Here is a 17320-nt window from a genome sequence, read left to right on the forward strand (position 1 = left end):
AATGTGAAAATATGCACAGATTCTAAGTTCACATGACAATTTGTAGCCATGATGCTGGTAATATGGCTATTGAAAACTTCCATTTTGCTTCTATTTTTTTTTATAAAGAAAATGGATGATGACAATGATAGTTTTGTTAGTGGATAATAACTCTTTACATGAATTCAAGAGAAATCTGAGCAATCTTGCCTACTTAACACAAACATTTATTTTTGCTTTCTAGCTGATTTATAGATTTACGTATTTATCTTTTATTTTTAGTTAGGCTCCACGCCTAAGATGGTGCTTGAACTCCACAACCCTGAGATCAAGAGTCCCATGCTCTTCTGACTGAACCAGCCAGACACCCCCGACTTATAGATTTAAAGCTACTTAATGGTAATGATGATCTCCCATTTTTTCTACCCATTAGTGTGGAGGTCTATGGTGTTCAATGAGGTAGCCATTGGGCCCCTTGGGCTTTTTAAACTCTAAATCAATTAAAATTAAATAAACCAGGGACGCCTGTGTGGCTCAGCGGTTGAGCATCTGCCTTTGGCTCAGGGCGGACCCCGGGGTCCTGGGATCGAGTCCCTCATCTAGTTCCCCACAGGAAGCCTGCTTCTCCCTCTGCCTGTGTCTCTGCCTCTCTCTGTGTGTCTCTTCATGAATAAATAAATAAAGTCTTTAAAAAATTAAATTAAACTGAAAAATTATCTTACCTCACATTGGCTACCTATCAAGTGTTAAACAGCCACCTGTGGCTGCCATATTGGACATCACAGACCTAGAATATTTCTATCAGAGAAGGTACCATTAGCAATGGTTACTGTTGGGTTTATGTAGTTGAATCTCAAAAAATGTTGGTCAAAGGAAGTGCTATTTAAATATTAATACAAGCGGGTATGTTAAATGGAGATCATCTGTTTACTATTGAGAAAATTCTAATCATAGATTCCTGGGAATTGGTCCCTTTAACCAACTCTGCCAAGGCCTCAGGCCCACACAAGAAAGACTCTGCACTGCGCTCTGCATTTTAGAGGGCACCATTTTAGCTCCCCTCTGCAAGAGGTAACATTCTCCAGGGCCAAGGGCTGTGTTCCCCAAGAGCTTGCGTCCCTTTCCTGCTTCTTGCCCTTATCCAATTTACCCAGGACCCAGGAATTCACTGATCAAAGACTCCTGGGGTGCCTGGGTGGCTCAGTGGGTTATGCATCTGACTCTTGGTTTCCGCTCAGGTCATGATCTCAGGGGTCATGAGAGAGACCCCTGGTTCCTTCAGCAGAGTCCCCGTCAAGATCGTTTCCCTTTGCTCCTCCTGTACTTGCCAGCCCTGTGGGCAGGAGAGCTCGCTCTCAGATAAATGCATTAATTAAAAAAAAAAAAAAATCCCCAGGGTATTTCCAGGTCCTGAGCAGGTCTCTTTCCAGAATCGTCCTCCCAAGGGAAGAGCAGACCACTGCTGTGTGCACTGCTAGGCCGAAGGTGACCATCTGAGGGCCTGGATAGAGGGTGGTTGGGGGGGTGCTCAGGTTGCATACTTGGGCAGAAAGCCCCTCCTGCTGAGGAACAGAGCTGGCCCAGGAAGCAACTCGGCTGGGAGCGGGAAGGCTGAGCACTGGGGTCTGGCTCTTTCCTGCCCGCTGGGTTTCAGGGTGGAGCTGCAAGGGATCTGTAGACACACTTGGACTTTGGGGTGTGTGTGTGTGTGATTAAGGTGTGCTTCTCGAGGTAAGACAACAGAATAGGTTTTGTTAGCTTGGCGTATTTCTTGTATTTAAAGGTAGGGTTTGTCAGCCCTGGTCTTGCAAACAGGGGGGAGGGGGGGGGTGCGGAGCTGGAGCCCTGCATAGAAGAGAGCCGGATTCAGCTGCGGGTCTTGGCCAGTCTGGCCATTATCACTGCTCTAACTGGTCACAACTCCGGTATCTGCGGATGTCAGGGGAACGTTTCTTTCCAAGGGCTGCTGGTCCAGCGCCCCCCCCCACCCCATGCATCCTTCCCAGGGAGCCCAGCTGGAGTTGCTGAAGGCCAGGAGCAGCTCCTGAGGGTCCAGGTTCCAGGAGGGGGGGCCTGTGCCTTGCTCGGGTGCATGTGGGACAAATGAAACTACGGTGTTCCAAGAGAAGGCGTGAAATCGCTGGGGGGGGGGGGGACTGCGATGCACCCCGTGAAAGTGTGATTCAAAAGCAGGTGGTGTGCAGGAGTAAGCACGGCCGTCTATCATGAGGTTGGCAGGGGCATGCATTCCCTGAGGATGCTGGGGGGGTGACGGAGAGGGCAGTCCACAGGCTGACAGCCCGTCGGGGGCCGGCTCCCTGTCCCGTCCGTCTCCCGGTAAATTCCCTCCGGCTCTTCTCAGTCCGGCCCCCGGGGCGGGGCGGGGCGGGGCGGGGGGGGGCGCACGGGGCGGCTTTGTCCGCGGGCGGCGGACGGATGCGAGGGAGAGCGGACACCGTGGCTGGAGTTTGCAGTAGAACTTTCTTCCGCGCTCGGCGCCGGCTCCCGGGCTCCCGTGGGGCGCTCCCGACTCCCGCGCGGGCGGGGGCCGGGGCCGGGGCCGGGGCCGGGACGGGCGAGCGGCGCGGCGGGCCGAGGGGGCGGAGGGGACGGGGCGGTGGGCGGGGCTGCGGGAGGCGGGGAGGAGGGGCGTGGCGGCGCCGAGGGGGCGTGGCGAGGAGGGTGTGGGCGTGGCTGGGGGCGTGGCGAGGAGGGTGTGGGCGTGGCGAGGGCCCGTGGCGGCGGGGAGGAGGGGCGGGCGGCGCCGAGGGGCGTGGCTACGAGGGCGAGGGGCGTGGCTACGAGGGCGAGGGGCGTGGCGGGGGCGTGGCGGGGGCGTGGCGGGGGCGTGGCGGGGGCGGGAGGCGGGAGGCGCCGCCGCGGGCAGCGGCCGGGGGAGGCGGCGCCGGCGGAGGACGAGGAGGCGGCGCTCCCGCGGGGCCCGAGAGCGGCCGTGACCCCGCGGCTCCCCCAGGCCGAGCGCGGCCGCGGCGGACAAAGGAGCATGCTGGCGCCGAGGAGGGCCCGTCCTGCGGCCGCCCCGAGGCCCCGGGCGCCGCCGGCCCCGCGCCGCGCCCCCGCCCCCGCCCGCCCGAGCGCCCGCCCGGCCCGCTAGGCCCCGGCCCGCAGCATGGAGCCGCCCGGGCGCCGGCGGGGCCGCCCGCTGCCGCTGCCGCTCGCGCTGCTGGCGCTGCTGGCGCTGCCGGGAGGAGGCGGCGGGGCCGCGGCGCTGCCCCCGGGCTGCAAGCACGACGGGCGGCCGCGGGGGGCGGGCAGGGCGGGCGCCGCCGAGGGCAAGGTGGTGTGCAGCAGCCTGGAGCTGGCGCAGGTCCTGCCCCCCGACACGCTGCCCAACCGCACGGTCACCCTGTGAGTAGCGCTCGCGCCGGGCCCTCCCGGGCGCCCCCTCGGAGCGGGGTCCCCGGGCCGCGCTTTGTGCGCTGGCTCCGCTGCGGGGCTCGGCGACCGCGCGGGCCGGCCGCCCCGGGGCCACGTGAGGATGCCAGGGACGCCGGACCCGCCCCGCCCCGCCGGGCCCCCACCTGCGGGCCCCCACCTGCGGGCCCCCCACCTGCGGGAGCCCCACCTGCGGGAACCCCACCTGTGGGCGCCCCACCTGGGCCCCCCACCTGCGGGCCCCCCACCTGCGGGCGCCCACCTGCGGGAACCCCACCTGCGGGCGCCCCACCTGGGCCCCCCACCTGCGGGCCCCCCACCTGCGGGAGCCCCACCTGCGGGCCCCCCACCTGCGGGCCCCCCACCTGCGGGCCTCCACCTGCGGGAGCCCCACCTGCGGGAGCCCCACCTGCGGGCGCCCCACCTGCGGGAGCCCCACTTGCGGGCGCCCCACCTGCGGGCCCCCCACCTGCGGGCCTCCACCTGCGAGCCCCCCACCTGCGGACCCTCACCTGCGGGCCCCCATCTGCGAGCCCCCCACCTGCGGTCCCCCATCTGCGAGCCCCCCACCTGCGGTCCCCCCACCTGCGGGCCCCCACCTGCGGCTCCCCACCTGCGGGCCCCCCACCTGCGGGCCCCCACCTGCAGTGCGCACGACGGGTGGCGGGGCGCTCGGACCGCCCACGCCCGCAGCTGCCGGGCCCCTGGGCTCTCCCGGCCTTTCGCTCCCCGCGAAAGCACCTTTTAACCTGGGGTTGCTGCTAAGGGCGAGAAAGACAGGTGAGCCGGGCACCCTCCCGCCCGGGTTTCGTGCGTTTGTGCGCTCCTGTTTGAAAGCCCGAGAACTTTGGGATTGAAAACGGGGCTTGTGGATAAGCCTTGCAGCTCGCGGGGCCGCGTGGTTGAGTTTCCCACCTAGAAGGAGACGTTTTTGGGCTCGTAACTCCCATTCGTGCCCGGATTCACGGTCCCGTGTCGCCAGCCGGGCGCTTGGGGTCCTCTTCGGACGATGAATCGGTTTGGTGAAGTTTGTTTCCGATGCGTCTTGAGTCGAACTGAGATAGGAGCCCTCGGCCCCTCTGCCTTCTTCTGGCTGGAAAGTTTCCTAAAGAAGAATCAAGGCTGTAAAAACATGAAGGCAAGGGGAGCAGGGTGACCTCGGAGAAGCTTAAAACGTGGTTTTTAATGTGACCCCAGTTAAGCAGGATGTATGGGAAGGGGAGGATAAATCTCATTACACCCTCGTTCTCCTCTTTCCCTTTTTTTTTTTTTTTTTTTTTTTTTGAATTAAGGAAGGTTCTGAACACAGGAAAACTGTGTTTCTGTCTTTGGAGAAATGAAAAGGGGTCAGATAGTTTTTGTTTGACTCCTCTACTGACGCTTGACCATTTGGTAGTGGCAGCAGCTGTATTTATTTATTTCGTAGCCGGATTCTTTGAAGTGGAAATTTGGGGTATGGGACCTTTAATTACAGTCTCGAGTCAAAAAGAGAAGAGCCCTGTGTTGGAGGGATCCCTTTATAACTTTGCGGAAATTAGTCATCATGCATTTGGGTTCAGCGGCGCTCCAGCTGATTCAAGTTTAGGTCGAGTTTTTTTTTTTTTTCCCCCCCGAATGTCAACAGTTTCAGCTGTATTCAATCAGCTATCTGTGAATTGGTTTTGCTTTGCAGATTTTTAGGTGGTGGCATAGAAAATCCCTCTTGAGCGTATTATCAGACTATTTGTCAGTGAACTTTTCACGAACTGATTAAAATATAGGTGCCTTTGGAAAGTCACGTTAATCCAATATTTCTTGCCACCTGAAACCTCTCTAGAGGAAAATGAAATTAATAGAATTTAATGAATGGGAAGGACCTATCGGCGATTTAAGGATCAGCTGATGTTCTGGATTCAGTTGGGTCAGGATAATTCAGACCTGGTACAGGGTCTTCTGGACCAGCCCCCTCATTTCACTAGGGAATAAATCAGAGTCGTGCCCGCTTAAGTGACCCAAGTTCCCAAAGAGATTGAGCGGCAGGTCCATGGCCCTGCTGTCCTGTGTGCAGTTCAGATGCTTTCTCATCTTTCCCCCTGGCCTTCCTCTTTCTTAGTTCCGTGTGTGTGTGTGTGTGTGTGTGTGTGTGTGTGTGTGTAGCGTTTCCTAGGTAGCAGGCAGGTCTTAGTTTCCTGGGAGTGTGGCAAATTACCACACATTTGGTGGCATAAAACAAGAAATTTCTTTTCTCACAGCCCTGGAGGCAGCCCTGGAAGTCACGGGGTCATCAGAGCCGCGCTTTCTCCAAAGGGTCTTTCAGCTTCTGACGTGACTTGGACTGTGGCATCCCAGTGCCAGGCTCTGCCTCTGTCTTAAGGTGGCTTCTTCCCCGTGAGTCTGTGTTTCAAATATTGTCCTTCCTCTAACAAGGACACCGGTCACTGACTTTAGGGTCAACCCTAAGCCCAGGATGATCTCATCTAAGGACGTTTAACTTAATTACATCTGCAGAGACCCTATTTCCAAGTGAGGTCACTTTCAGAGGCACCAGGGGTGAGAACTTTGGGCCTCTCTTGGGGGCATACTCTTCAACTCACTGTAGAATATAAATAAAAACTTGGTCTTTCTTCAGGAATTACAAGTATTGGGAGAGAAATATTCATGAATTCAGAACAATATGGTAAATGCTCTAATATTGGGGTGGACATGTAGCAAAAGAAACTGAGGTGGGCAAGCCAGGGCCCCTTGGGACATAGTTGTCAGGATCCAGGATCTGAGGATCCTGAGCCAATTTGAGGAGGATGGGATGGGGAACTGTGTACGATTTAGGGGATGGCGGGGTGGGGTGGGGAGACCCGCCTCCCCATCCCTCCTACCCCCAGGTGTGCCCACAGGCTTCCAGAGGGCAGTGGTGCTGGCTGTGCTGGGCTGTGCAGTTGACATTGCTAAGATGTCAAGGGCAAGTGTCCACTGCCTGGAGTGGTCAGAGAGGAGCCTGTAAGGGCCAGGTCAAGGACAGGAAGTCTCTCTGGTTTTAATTTTAATCCCTTGGGTGTGGCCGTGTTCAGCTGAGCTGTGATGTGGCTGCTGCAAAGAAAGTGAACGGGACAGAATTTTTCTTTTTCCTTTTTTTTTTTTTTTTTTAAATAATGGAAAATAAGGTCATTTTTACCTAGTGGATGAACTGGACGTCAGCATAGCCAAGAGCTCGGACCCTTCAGCTACTGTAGGGAACAAACACTTACTTTCTTATTTAGCTGTGTTTGTGGAGAGGTCCGGGAGAAATCCTCAGCTTGACCACACTGGTTTCCTATATCATGTAGTCTTTGGTATTAAAGAATTAAATTCTTTAATTCCTGCCCCCCCCCTTTTTTTATACCCAGATTGAATGAAAATTTAACTTTTCAGTGTTTTTGTTCGAAATATAAATTAGTCTTGTGTTTTGAAGTACAGCTCGATATTTTAAGTGTTAAAAATTGTGAGGACTTCAGTGATACAAAGTTTTACAAACTTAGCCTTGCTTTTCAGAAGTGTGTGAGGGTTCCTCCCACCCCCCATGATGCTGCATAGTGATTCTAGGTAAAGGATTTTTTTTTAAAGAAATTTTTGATATGTCCAATACTTTAGGGGCAAAGTCCAGGTTTTTCTCAGACTGTTCCACACAAAGTAAAGTGTGGGTTTTGGTTTTTTACTTTTTAAAAAGCGATATTCCTTTTTTTTTTTTCCCACCGGAGACCTGATCATGGGTCCTCAGCCAGTGCATGCACCCGGCTCAGTGTCAGGTAGACAAAAGGGAATGCTCGGATTGTTTAGAAACCTAAACCTAGTTGGAAGGAAGGTTTTGCACAAAGGCAGCATTTAGGGAACAACTGCAGAATGTCTGTAATTAAGCCCTAAATCCTGTGCTGCCGCCTGTTTAAATGCTTTAGGAAGCCTGCAGAGTTGAGGTCGGTGGGAGCTGCGTGTTTCCTGGAGAGGTTCGGCCGTGAGCACACCCGAGGGACAGGAAGGCCGGGCCGAGCGCAAGCATCTGGGGCTGCGGTAGCGGTGCGGCCCGGTGCCCTGAGCCGGGGACCCCGACCCGGCTTTCATGACCAGGTGTGGTGGGGGTCAGCTCGGGAGCTGGCGCCGCGGGGACACGCGGGAGGACGGGTCCTCGGAGCCACGGCGTGTGCAGCGCCCGGGGAGGAGTGGGCGCCCCGCTTGGGAGATGCGGAGGCCGGAGATGGGGGGAACAGGGAATAGGGGGCGGTGGGGGGAGCAAGCGCAGGTGCAGGTTGTGCAGGCACTGTGGGGCACTGTGCATACTGTGGGGCGCTGTGCACACTGTGGGGCGCTGTGCATAGTGTAGGGGCTCTGTGTATACTGTAGGACTGCTGTGCATACTGTGGGGCACTGTGCATACTGTGGGGCGCTGTGCATACTGTAGGGGCGCTGTGCACACTGGAGCACTGTGCACACTGTGGAGCACTATGCATACTGTAGGCACTGTGCATACTGTGGGGCATTGTGCATAGTGTAGGGGCTCTGAATACTGTGGGGCACTGTGTATACTGTAGGAGCGCTGTGCATACTGTGGGGCGCTATGCATACTGTAGGGGCACTGTGCATAGTGTAGGGGTGCTGTGCATACTATAGGCACTGTGCATAGTGTAGGGACGCTGTGCATACTGTGGGGCACTGCATAGTGTAGGGGCTCTGTGCATACTGTGGGGCACTGTGCATACTGTAGGAGCACTATGCATACTGTGGGCCACTGTGCATACTGTAGGGGCACTGTGCATATTGTAGGAGTGCTGTGCACACTGGGGTGCTGTACATATTGTAGAGGCGCTGTACATACTGTAGGAGCGCTGTGAATACTGTGGGGTGCTGTGCATACTGTAGGGGTGCTGTGCATATTGTAGGGGTGCTGCGCATATTGTAGAGGTGCTGTGCATACGGTGGGGTGCTGTGCATACTGTGGGGCACTGCACACTGGGGCACTGAGCATACTGTAGGCACTGTGCTTATGGTGGGGCACTGCACACACTGTAGGTGCTGTGCAACTGGGGCGCTGTGCATTCTGTGAGGCACTGCATACCCTGGGGTGCTGTGCATACCTTGGGGTGCTGTGCATACTGTAGGCACTATGCTCAGTGCTAAGAGTGTTCAGGGATAAAAATAAGACCAGATTTTTTTCATCTGAGGATCGGTCCTATGGACAAAGTCTCTGCCTAATGCAACGTAATCGCACCATCACCCCAATAGAGTCTGGGCCGGGTTCCCTCGCGCCATCCCCCCAGCAGGTTTGGGCCGGGTGCCCTGTACATCTGGGTGGGTCCCTTACTCTTGCCTGGAGTCCCTATCCTGGTAAATTCTGGGTTCTTCACAATCCAGCTCAACTGCTTCGAGCTTTTCTCTCGCCCTCTGACTTCTGATCCATCCCTTCTCTGAACCCGGGTGGTGTCTACTGTCTGTGCTCCCAGGTCACTTTGTGTGACACTTGGTACTGCTCTCCTCTAAAGCGTGTGCTGATACCCTTGAAGGACCGCGAAACCTGGCGTAGTCCAGTGCCTGGAGTATGGCTGGGAACGTAGCTGCTCTACGTGATTGACAAGAATCATACCCACAAAGTTGATACCTACCGGATGGTGGGACAAGAGGACAAGTGGAGGGATGGGGGAGGGATGTGAATGCAGATTTTTACTCTATTATGGCAAATGAGGACAATTCTTTATTTAGGTCAGCATTTCATGGCTGTAGGGTCCCCAATGCAAGAAGGGTTTATTGTATCTGTTTACAGTTACACTAAAAAAAAAAAAAAAGGTTTATTTAGAGAGAGAGCTCACTAAGTCGGGGGAGAGGGGCAAAGAGAGAAGGAGCGAGAGAGTCTCAAGCAACTGTTGCTGAGGGCGGAGCTCGACCCTGGGCTCCATCCAGGACCCCAAGATCCTGACCTGAGCCAAAATCAAGAGTTGGCCGCTGAACCTACTAAGCCACCAGGTGCCCTTTACAGTTAGTTTGATGTAAGTGATCTTATGTGTGTGGTGACTACACACACACCAGTGTGGAGGCAGGTTGCTCAAAGATTGCAGGATTTGGGGCAGACTTAGGCATTTGGTCCATGAATGCAAATCTTAAGTTTTTTCCAAAATGATGAGAAGGTTTTACGTGACCCAGCCTCTGAATCTTGTTGCTTCTTGCCTGCTTGGAGTGCTCCAGCATCAGGAGTGTATGAGTGGAGTTGGTGGGTTTGGCAATAAACCAGAAATTAAAATGCCAGGAACAAAAGAACACAGGAGCCTTTGGAGATCCTTGCTCCAGTTCAGCTGCTTTTCCCAGGAGCCTGTAAAGATGGTTTTAAAAAACAGGCAACCCCCACGCCACCCTCCCCCTCCCCCCCCAAAAAAAATACAACCAGAAGTAAAAGCTCTTTAAAATAAGTTAGAAAATGACAGTGCAAAGTTTTAGTGTAATCAGTTATTTTTTTTTTTTTTTTTTTCCTATTTAGCTGCATGTGTGAAAGCCATTGTTTTCTATATTGGCTGTATTCCTGTGCAGGAATCTTAAGTCCAGAGAACACAACTCGTTTGTTGTTGTGTCAACATTTTTTTTTTCCATAAACACACAAAAATTAGGATACAGAGTCCGTTAAATTTTAGTAGCTTATTAAGTCAGGTTTTACAAAGATAGGGAAGCGATAGATGCATACTTGGTCAATGAGGTTTTAATTGTTGCTGACTAAATTTATTTTAAAATTTAATGTAATTTTAATGCTTTATGTGTGGTTTGGCTTACATTTATGTTCAAATGCAGACAATTTTAGTCTGAGGAGAGAGTTTTAAAGAAAGTAAGCATCGTTTCCCAAGCTGTGGTTTTCTTTTTTTCTTTTTTCTTCACGACTAAACTTTTCGGAAATTTTTCATGCTGGTAAGGGAATGTCAGCGTGGGGGGAACAGAGATGTGGGGGGCATCTCCCGGAAGGCGCGTGTGTGTCTTGGCAGCCTTTACTACCATGTCGAGCCCATGGGCTCGTCACCCAGGGAAGCATGTCCTGCCCTCAGATCCCTCCTGGACAGGGTCTAAAGGGAACAAAATGAAAGTTTAAGGGATTGGTCTAAGATTATTCAGAACAATTTCCTCCTCTCTCCCACCCCCAACACTCTGGTCCTCTTTTTCCTTTTTTTTCCTTTTTGTAAGCTGTTAAGCCCAGGCTTAAATCTGTGTTTTCCCACATACGGCAGGGTCTGACCAAAGACCAGAATCTACTGCAGGTATTTACTGTTCTCTAGTGGCATTTCTTTTTCTTTTAATGTTTCTAGTATCCAGCTTTAATAAATTTATCGCATTCTCTTATGGCAGTTAATATTTGGGTTTCATTATTCATTTCATTGGTTTAAAAATATAAAGGAAACTATATAAATTATATATAGGAAGAAACTGTGTTCCCCGATGAACTGTAAGCTTATAAATCCTTAATAAAAGAGAAAGTTAAAAAAAAAAACTCGTTGAGGTTAAAACCAGGAAAGAAAAGGAAAAACATACAGTCTTTCAAGATGATCTTGTTTTGAAGAGATATAAAATGGAAAAGTATTTTTCCTAAAGTATTTGATACTTACTGAAGTAGTGTATTTTTTAAAAAAATAATGTATAGTTTACATGCAATATTAGTTTCAGGTACCCAACATAGTGATTAGACAGTTTGATACACTGTGCAGTGCTCAGTGCACTAAGTATAGTGATAATCGGTCACCAAATTCATTACGATATTGTTGACTATATTCCCTATGCTGTACTTTTCATTCCATGTAATATTTTATAACTGGAAGTTTGTGCCTTTTAATCCCTTACACCTATTTTGCCCATCCCTCCTCTGGCAACCCCCACTTTGTTCTCTGTATTTGAGTCTGTTTCTGTTTTTTTGTTCATTTATTTCTTTTAAATTCCATGTAGGATGAAATCATATTGTATTTGTCTTTCTTTGACTTCACTCAGCATGATACTCTAGGTCCATCCATGTTGCTGTAAATGGCAAAATTTTATTCTTTCTTATGGTTGAGTAATACTTTTTTGTGTATATATACCACATCTTTATCCGTTTGTTGATGGACAAATTTTTAAATTTTAAAATTTAAAATTTAAAATTTTTAAAAATTTAAAAGTTGCTTCCGTGTTGTGACTATTGTAAATAATGCTACAGTAAGCATAGGGGTGCATATATCTTTTTGATTTTGTGTTTTTGTTTTCTTTTGGTAAATACCCAGCAATGGAGTTACTGGATCATATAGTATTTCTATTTTTAACATTTTGAGCTGCCTCCTGACTGTTTCCATAGTGCCTGCACCATTTTACATTCCTACCAGCTGTGCACAAGGGTTCTCTTTTCTCAGCATCCTTGCCGACACTTATTATATCTTGTCTTTTGATAACTAGCCATTCTAACAGGTGTAGGTGACATCATATTGTGTTGCTGATTGCATTCCTTGATGATTAGTCATGTTGAGCATCTTTTCATGTGTTGGCTCTCTGTATGTTTTTCTTTCTTTCTTTCTTTCTTTCTTTCTTTCTTTCTTTCTTTCTTTCTTTTTTTTTTTTTTATAGATTTTACTTATTTATTCATGAGAGAAACAGAGAGAGGCAGAGACACAGGCAGAGGGAGGCGCAGGCTCCATGTAGGGAGCCCGACATGGGACTTGATCCTGGGTCCCCAGAATCACGCCCTGGGCTGAAGGCGGCGCTAAACCGCTGAGCCACCTGGCACACACACACACACACACCCACCCCCCGTATGTTTTCTTTGGAAAAATGCCTACCCAGATGCTCTGCTCACTTTTAATTGGATTATTAGTTTTTTTTTGAGTGTTTTATGAGTTCTTTATATATTTTGGATATTAACCCATTATTGGATATACAATTTGCAAATGTTTCTCCCATTCAGTAGGGTGCTTTTTCACTTTGTAGATGGTTTCCTTTGCTGTACAAAACACTTTTTAGTTTGATTTAGTCCCAGTAGTTTATTTTTGCCTTTATTTCCCTTGTCTGAGGAGACATATCCAGAAAAATGTTACTAAGACCATTGTCCAAGACATTACTGTCCATGCTTTGTCTTAGGAGTTTTATGGTTTCAGGTCTTATATTTAGATTTTTCTTCCATTTTGAATTTATCTTTGTGTGTGGTGTAAGAAAGCAGTTCAGTTTCATTCTTTTGCATGTAGCTCTCCACCCAGTTTTCCTAATACCATTTTTTTGAAAAGACTGTCTTTTCCCCATTGTATATTTCTGCCACCTTTTTTTGTGGATTAATTGATCTTATAAGAATGGGTTTATTTCTGGGCTTTCTATTCTGTTTCATTGATTTATGTGTATTTTTATGTCAGTATTATACTGTTCTGATTGCCAAAGTTTTGTAGTATAGTTTTTTAAAAATTTAATTCCAATATAATTAATGTACAGTATTATATTAGTTTCAGGTGTACAATATAGTGATTCAACAATTCTGTAAATCACTATGCATCTTGGTAAGTGTAGTATGTAGTTTTTCAAAAAATTTATTTTAGTGTGCATGTGTGCATGTGTGCACAAGTGGGGGAGGGGCAGAGGAAGAAGGAGAAAGAGAGCAGCTCAAGCAGACTTCCTCTTGAGCACAGAGCCTGATGTGGGACTCCATCTCACGACCCTGAGATCATGACCCAAGCTGAAACCAAGAGTTGGACGCTTAACTGGCTGAACCACCAGGCGCACCTTGTTCCTGATTTTAGAGGAAAAGCTTTCAGTTCATCATTGAGTATGATGTTGGCTGTGGGTTTGTCATATATGGCCTCCATTGTACTGAGGTGTGTTCCCTCTAAACCCACTTTCTTAATAGTTTTCATCATGAATGGTTATTGTACTTTGCAAATGCTTTTTCTGCATGTATGGGATGATAATATGAGAGTTCTTGAGAACTTTCCCATCAAGAATTTCGTAGAAGCAGGTACACTTTTATCATTTTGATGTTTTTGTTGCTGTTTCCAAACAATGTACTTTGAAATCAGAATCACTTCTTATTCGTTTTCATGTAATTCTCCTGATGCTCTTCATCATACATTAGAGATCAGAAAGGAGATGTAATTCCCCAGTCCCTGCCCGTGAGACCTGAGTAGGATTACTGTAAGTTGAAGGGAGTTCTGCCCTAACTCATGGATTGTGCAAGAATGAACTGCTGTTGGGTCTGACTGATTGTAGGTGGGTCGTGGCATGCTGTTCTGGAGGCTATTGAATGCAACTTACAATGCTTAATAAAAATCTTTATTCTTTTAGTATAAAAAAAAAAAGAAAAAGCTTTGGGACACTGTGAAAGTGGTTCTAAAAACTTTGGGACACAGTGAAAGTGGTTCTAACAGAGAAGTTTACAAGACAGAGGCCCTCAAGAAACCTCAAGAAACAAGAAACAAGAAAAATCTCAGATAAATCCAAACCCACACCTGAAGGAACTAGAGAAAACAAAAACAAACCAAAAAAAAAAAAAAAAAAGTGGTGTATCATGTTGTTCATGTGGTATATCATGTTGATTGAGCTTGTGGATGTTGAACCATCCTTACATTCCTAGAATTTATCCCACTTGATTGCAGTAAATGTACCTTTTAATGAATTGTTCAATCCAGTCTGCTAATTTTGAATTTGAGGATTTTTGTACATGTGTTCATCTAGGATTTGGCCTGTACTTTTCTTTTTCTCTTCCTCCTCTTCCTTCTCCCCCCCCCCCTTTTTTTTTCTCTTTTGTGATGTCTTTATTTGGTTTTGGTACCAGGATAATGCTGGACTTGTGGAATGAATTTGGAAGCCTTCCTTCCTCTTCTTTTTTTTTTTTTCTTCCTCTTCCAATTTTAGGAATAGTTTGTGAAGGATAGGTATTAACTTTTAAATTTTCAGTGGACTATATCTGTTTAACTGTCTGGTCCTGGACTTTTATTTGTTGGGAGTTTTTTGATTACATATTGACTACTGTTACTAGTACTCTTTAGGTTTTCTGTTTCTTCCTGATTCAGTCTTGGAAGGAAGGTTGTATGTTTCTAGGAGTTTATCCATTTCTCCTAGGTTGTCCGATTTGTTGGCATATGATTTTTTTGTCTTAGTTTCTTACGGTCCTTTTTATTTCTGTGATGTTAGTTCTCTCTGATTTTATTTGAGTCCTCTTTTTTCTTCATGAGTCTTACTAAAGGTTTATCAATTTTATCTTCTCAGAGAACTAGGCTGTAGGTTTCATTGATCTTTTCTACTGCCTTTTTCAAATTCTTTCATTTATTTCTACTTTTACCTTCATTATTTCCTTTCTTCTAACTTTCTAACTTTGGGCTTTTTTTTTTTTTTTTTTTTTTTGGTTGTTTTTGTTTTCTCTAGTTCCTTCAGGTGTGGGTTTGGATTTATCTGAGATTTTTCTTTTTTCTTGAAGTGGGCCTGTGTCTTATAAACTTCTCTATTAGAACCACTGTCACTGTGTCCCAAAGTTTTTAGACCATTATGTTTCCATTTTCATTTGTCCCCAGTAGTTTTTTGATTTCCTCTTTGATTTCGCCATTGACCCATTGATTCTGTAGGGGGTTGAGGAGCTCTGGTGGAATTTTTGGTAATTCCTATTACTTTAAAAATTGCTTGGTTTTGCACTCATTCAACAGAGTTATTCATTGTCTGCTATGCTTGTTATAGACTTAGGTGGGCTTATGTGACTTTTTATTTCTGGGCATGACTTTTTCTTTAGCCATTAGATCAGTTTTATCCCAGTCTTGTATGCTTGCATTCCTTTCTGGAACTCCATGTCTTGCCCTTAATCTGACAGTAGCTATCCTACTTTTCCCAGGTTAGACATGACCATCTGGCTCTTTTTGTTATGATTCAACTGGCATCTCACTCTGTTGCTACACTCTGCTAAGAGAGCTAGAGATAGCACAGGGGTAACTGGTGGATCTGTAGAAATTCTTACAGGTATTTCTAAAGGGAAATTTGTAAGACTGGCTTAGGAAAACCTTGCTAAAGGAGCTGGTAGACTTTTTTGTTTAGTGACCATCACTGCTTTCCCTTCATGTCCACTTGCCAGGTACAAAACCTTTACCCAACCTAGTGCGTCCCAGATCTCTTATAGTACATAATCACTTCCATTATTTATGGCAGTTCTTTCCGAGAACTTCCATGCCGTGACCTGTAAAGGCAATGGTCATGTTTGTGTGAATGATGCCCCAGGCCCTGCATCCCATCCCTGGGGGCCGATGGGAGCAGCTGTCTCCACCTTCCTGTATAACCTGGATGGTGAATTTGTTGTTGAGGTTTTCAACCTTGCGTGGAATCACCAGGGAGCATGAAAAGTTCAGATGCCTGGGCCAAAGACCTATGCTCTGATTTAATTGTTTCAGAATGAGGCCTGGACACTGGTGTTTTTCAGAGCTCTGCAGGTGATTCAGATGTCACTTGAGTTGAGAACCTGTTGTCTAGTAGCCTAGCGACCTGAGGGTTAACCACCTTGACCAGCTGTTCTCCACTGTAGCAAAAGTAGAAGAATGAACAGAGAAACAAATTGAGGGCAGCTGCCTCACATGGGAGGGAGGGACTGTTTTAAGTGGAGCAAAGATGGATGAAAATCAAGAGATGTTTTTGGGACAGATAGCTGAGAGCTTTAGGGGGCCGTATTTATAGGAGACAAGAAAGATGAACATTTATAAGGTGGCAGGGAGAGTGATGTGCTGAAAGGTGAATTTAATATCCGGTCTTGGGGTTAAGGACAGTAAGGTTTTAGCGTTATATTGTGGCACTGAGTGAACTGAAAGGGCTTAACCGCAGCAAGCATTTGTCCAAACTAGTATTTGAGGGCCTGGTACTGCGGTGGAGCAGGCGGCAGATCGCTTAGTGTACCTTAAATCCATTGTTGTGGATTTATTTTTATTTTTTGAAGATTTTATTTATTCATGAGAGACACAGAGAGGCACAGACAGAGGGAGAAGCAGGCTCCCTGTGGGGAGCCCGATGTGGGACTCGATCCCAGGACTCTGGGATCTCATACCCTGAGCCAAAGGCAGACGCTCCACCGCTGAGCCACTCAGGTGCCTCCATTATTTTGGATTTAAATTAGAGATTTCCTGGCAGTCAGTCAGTTGAGTGTCTGACTCTTGATTTTGGCTCAGGTCATGATCTCCTGGTGCCAGGGGATCGAGCCCTGGGACGGACTCTGTGCTCAGCAATGAGTCTGCTTGGGATTCTCTGTCTCCTCTTCCCCTGCATTCTCTTCTTTTAAAGTGAATAAATAAAATAAATATTTTTTTTAATAATTATTTCTTGATCATATGCATTATTGATCTAAAAGGATGGAGGAAAGTATGAGAGGGCCCAATTTTCCAAGTATACATGTGCTCTGGGAATTTTTTTTTTTTTTTTTTGAAGGGGGGTGGTCTTTACTAGTTAAAAAAAATAGAAAGAGCTTATTTTAATTTGCGTTGTGATTTTTAGTGAAGTTTAATATAATTTGGCATGTTTACAAAAGGGTGGTTTGTATTTGACCACCTTTTCTTTTTTTTTTTTTTTTGACCACCTTTTCTGTACATTATTGCTTTCTAGTACTTTTTTCTCCCCACTTGATATTGAGATTTTTAGAGACCACTAATTGGTAACATTTTAAAAATTATTTTCTTGATGCTCTGGCTCTGACGAAGGATGCCAGAGTGTGGGCAAACTTGTCATATTCCTACCTTGATAAGTGACAGGTGTGTTGGGCAGACCAGGATAGATTTTCTCTATTCTAGGTGGTGAGCATGAATCAGCTCATATAGCGGGCCTTTCTAGTTGCTTTTAGCTGTTTATCAATTCAGATGGTGGACATTCCTGGTTCTTAGTTTAAATAAAATAAAAAAAAAATACATCTTTTGCACCCCCTCCTTATTTTGCCTTAAGTTGAAATTACATAATGTTTGAATTGTGCATATTTGAATTTTTTTTTTTTTTTTAGTAGTTCGTAATTCCAAGG

The 17320-nt window shown here is 47.6% G+C and overlaps 1 protein-coding gene across 1 annotated transcript in view; it reads left to right on the forward strand.

Moving 5' to 3' along the window:
• The first annotated feature begins 3077 nt into the window (after positions 1-3077).
• The window catches only part of ADGRA3 (adhesion G protein-coupled receptor A3), a 121142-nt gene continuing 106899 nt past the window's right edge, over positions 3078-17320 (forward strand). The window contains exon 1 of the mRNA XM_072809105.1: positions 3078-3348. Within this exon, the coding sequence (XP_072665206.1) occupies positions 3110-3348 (239 nt within the window). The 5' untranslated portion in view covers positions 3078-3109. The remainder of the gene's footprint in view (positions 3349-17320) is intronic.

The sequence above is a fragment of the Canis lupus genome, chromosome 2, assembly GCF_048164855.1.
Source record: "Canis lupus baileyi chromosome 2, mCanLup2.hap1, whole genome shotgun sequence".
NCBI lineage: Eukaryota > Metazoa > Chordata > Mammalia > Carnivora > Canidae > Canis > Canis lupus.